Source organism: Cyprinodon variegatus, unplaced genomic scaffold, assembly GCF_000732505.1.
Source record: "Cyprinodon variegatus isolate N-32 unplaced genomic scaffold, C_variegatus-1.0 Scaffold274, whole genome shotgun sequence".
Taxonomy (NCBI): Eukaryota; Metazoa; Chordata; class Actinopteri; order Cyprinodontiformes; family Cyprinodontidae; genus Cyprinodon; species Cyprinodon variegatus.
The window spans coordinates 237,681-239,873 of NW_015150727.1; the positions used below are offsets into that span (position 1 = coordinate 237,681).

General features: G+C 34.7%; 1 protein-coding gene across 1 annotated transcript in view; it reads left to right on the forward strand.

Annotated features, from left to right (window-relative positions):
• hs2st1 (heparan sulfate 2-O-sulfotransferase 1) overlaps positions 1–791 on the forward strand; it is a 44,210-nt gene extending 43,419 nt beyond the window's left edge. Inside the window, exon 6 of the mRNA XM_015383059.1 lies at positions 577–791. Coding sequence (XP_015238545.1) covers positions 577–678 — 102 coding nt within the window. The 3' untranslated portion in view covers positions 679–791. The remainder of the gene's footprint in view (positions 1–576) is intronic.
• Positions 792–2,193: the final 1,402 nt, after the last annotated feature.

The following is a 2,193-nucleotide window of genomic DNA, read 5'->3' on the forward strand; positions in this document are numbered from 1 at the left end:
TTTTTTTTTTTTTTTTTTTTTTTTTTTATTTAGCTACAAACTAAATGTTTAGTTTGTTAAATAAATATTTTATTTGGAAATATTTATTTTAAAAAACTAAATATTTAGCTCCAAACTAAATATTTATTTAACAAACTAAACATTTAGTTTGTTAAATAAATATTTAGTTTGCAAATGAAATATTTAGGGTTTTTTTTTTTTTTTTTTTATATTTAGCTACAAACTAAATGTTTAGTTTGTTAAATAAATATTTAATTTGGAGCTAAATATTTAATTTTAAAAACTAAATATTTAGCTCCAAACTAAATATTTATTTAACTAAGGTTTTTATAAATTAATGAATGACAGTGAAAAGGTGACTTGGAAAAAAACGAACCTCCTAATTAATCTCTTAAAATTCGCTAAATAACCATAAATATTGCTCCTAATTTCTGACTGCTGAACTTTACAAACAGCGCCCCCTATCTAATCAGTCAGAAGATGCGAGCATTAAAGGGCCGACACTCAAACAGGAAAAACCTTCCAATAGGAATCCTTCCTTCTGTCTGTGATCTGATTGGTCCTGGTGTGTTTCAGACGTTTGATGAGTGCGTATCAGCGGGCGGCTCAGACTGCGCTCCTGAGAAACTCTGGCTGCAGATCCCCTTCTTCTGTGGTCACTATTCTGAATGTTGGTGAGTTGCCTTCATTTCCGTCCTGATTTCCTCTTTGGTAACATCAGGTTTCCATGGCGATCCGTTGGTCGCAGCTCCGTTCTTAAACAGCTGAATCCAGACATCAACATTCAGTCCTTAAAATGACAGCAGCTCTTATTCCTCCATCTGACATTAACTTTATTGAGCCCAAAGGGAAAAGCATAGGATAGAGTATTAGCGCCGGGATAGACATTTTTTTTTTTTTTTTTTTAAATACGAGAATAAAGTCCTAAAATTACAAGAAACAAGTTATATTTTATGAGAACTCTTACCAGAATCCCTTTGATCCCTAAAATAAGGAATGTGGAGCATCATGAAGTTCTACTTTGGTATCAGTTTCAATAATAAGGAAATTTTATGTCTTTTAGCATCAAATTATTATCAGGATCAGAACTTTGAAACAACTTGGTCTGTATGGAAGAAAGGATGCTGGGAGCTTTCTTTCTGAAACGGGTCGTGATCTCCTAATTTTATGACATTATTTTAATATTTAAAATAAAACATCTCTAGCCATCGTAATACTCCATCGTAGGAATGAAATGTCGCAGTAACTCGTATGTTTTTGTTGTATTTTTAACAAGCTGTGTTAGAGGCTGATAGCTGTAGGGAGGAAGGACCTTTATGATGCTAAAGGAAGTCCCACAGCAGGACAGTCAGCCGCTGTTCTGTCAGCTCAGCATACGGCGTCAGACCAGCATACCCTCAGTAATCCGCATTACATAGTTTCCTGTCTCCGCTCTCCTTACAGCCAATCACGCTTTTTTATTTCATGATTTAGTCCGATTTTTGTTGCAGTTTTGTGCATAAAACAAAAAAAGCCTCCCTCACTAGGTAAACCTCACACATTAGCTTTAAAAATAACCATTTTAAGTCAGTTTGAAGAGGATCTTGTTATCCTCTCCAAACCCACCGGGTCGCCTGCGAACCGATTTAAAGCGTTTACAACTAATAACTCAGAATGCATGAAAATTCCAGCGGTAAAATGTTCACCAATATAGATGTTAAATCTTTGGAAAGCTTAGATTCTCCACTATTCAACCACCAAGTTCATTTTATGGACACAGTGGGCAGAAAAAGCCCAATTAACACAGATATAGCAGCATGTCAGAATGTAAACAAAGCAGCCACAACAAGGAAGCAGGTCTTTATTACTGCTGTTCAAAATAGACCTATTATTTTCAAGAATAAAAAACAACTTTGAGTCAGGTTTGAACTGATGCAGCTTAGACTGTGTTTGACTCACCCAACTTTCTTTTATATATTCAGAAACTAGAAGGTTTTAGCTTTCAGATAGTGTATCACACGTCATTTGGTTTACAGTTCCTCAGTTATTTCTAGGGATGCACGATATTGGGATTTTGGCCGATATCCGATATGCCGATATTTTAAAACTCATGTAGCCGATAACCGATATCGATACCGATGTTAAAGCTAGACAGAAATAAGTAGTCATTGAAAATTGCAGTTTTGTTATTCATTTCTGACACTTTGAATAATA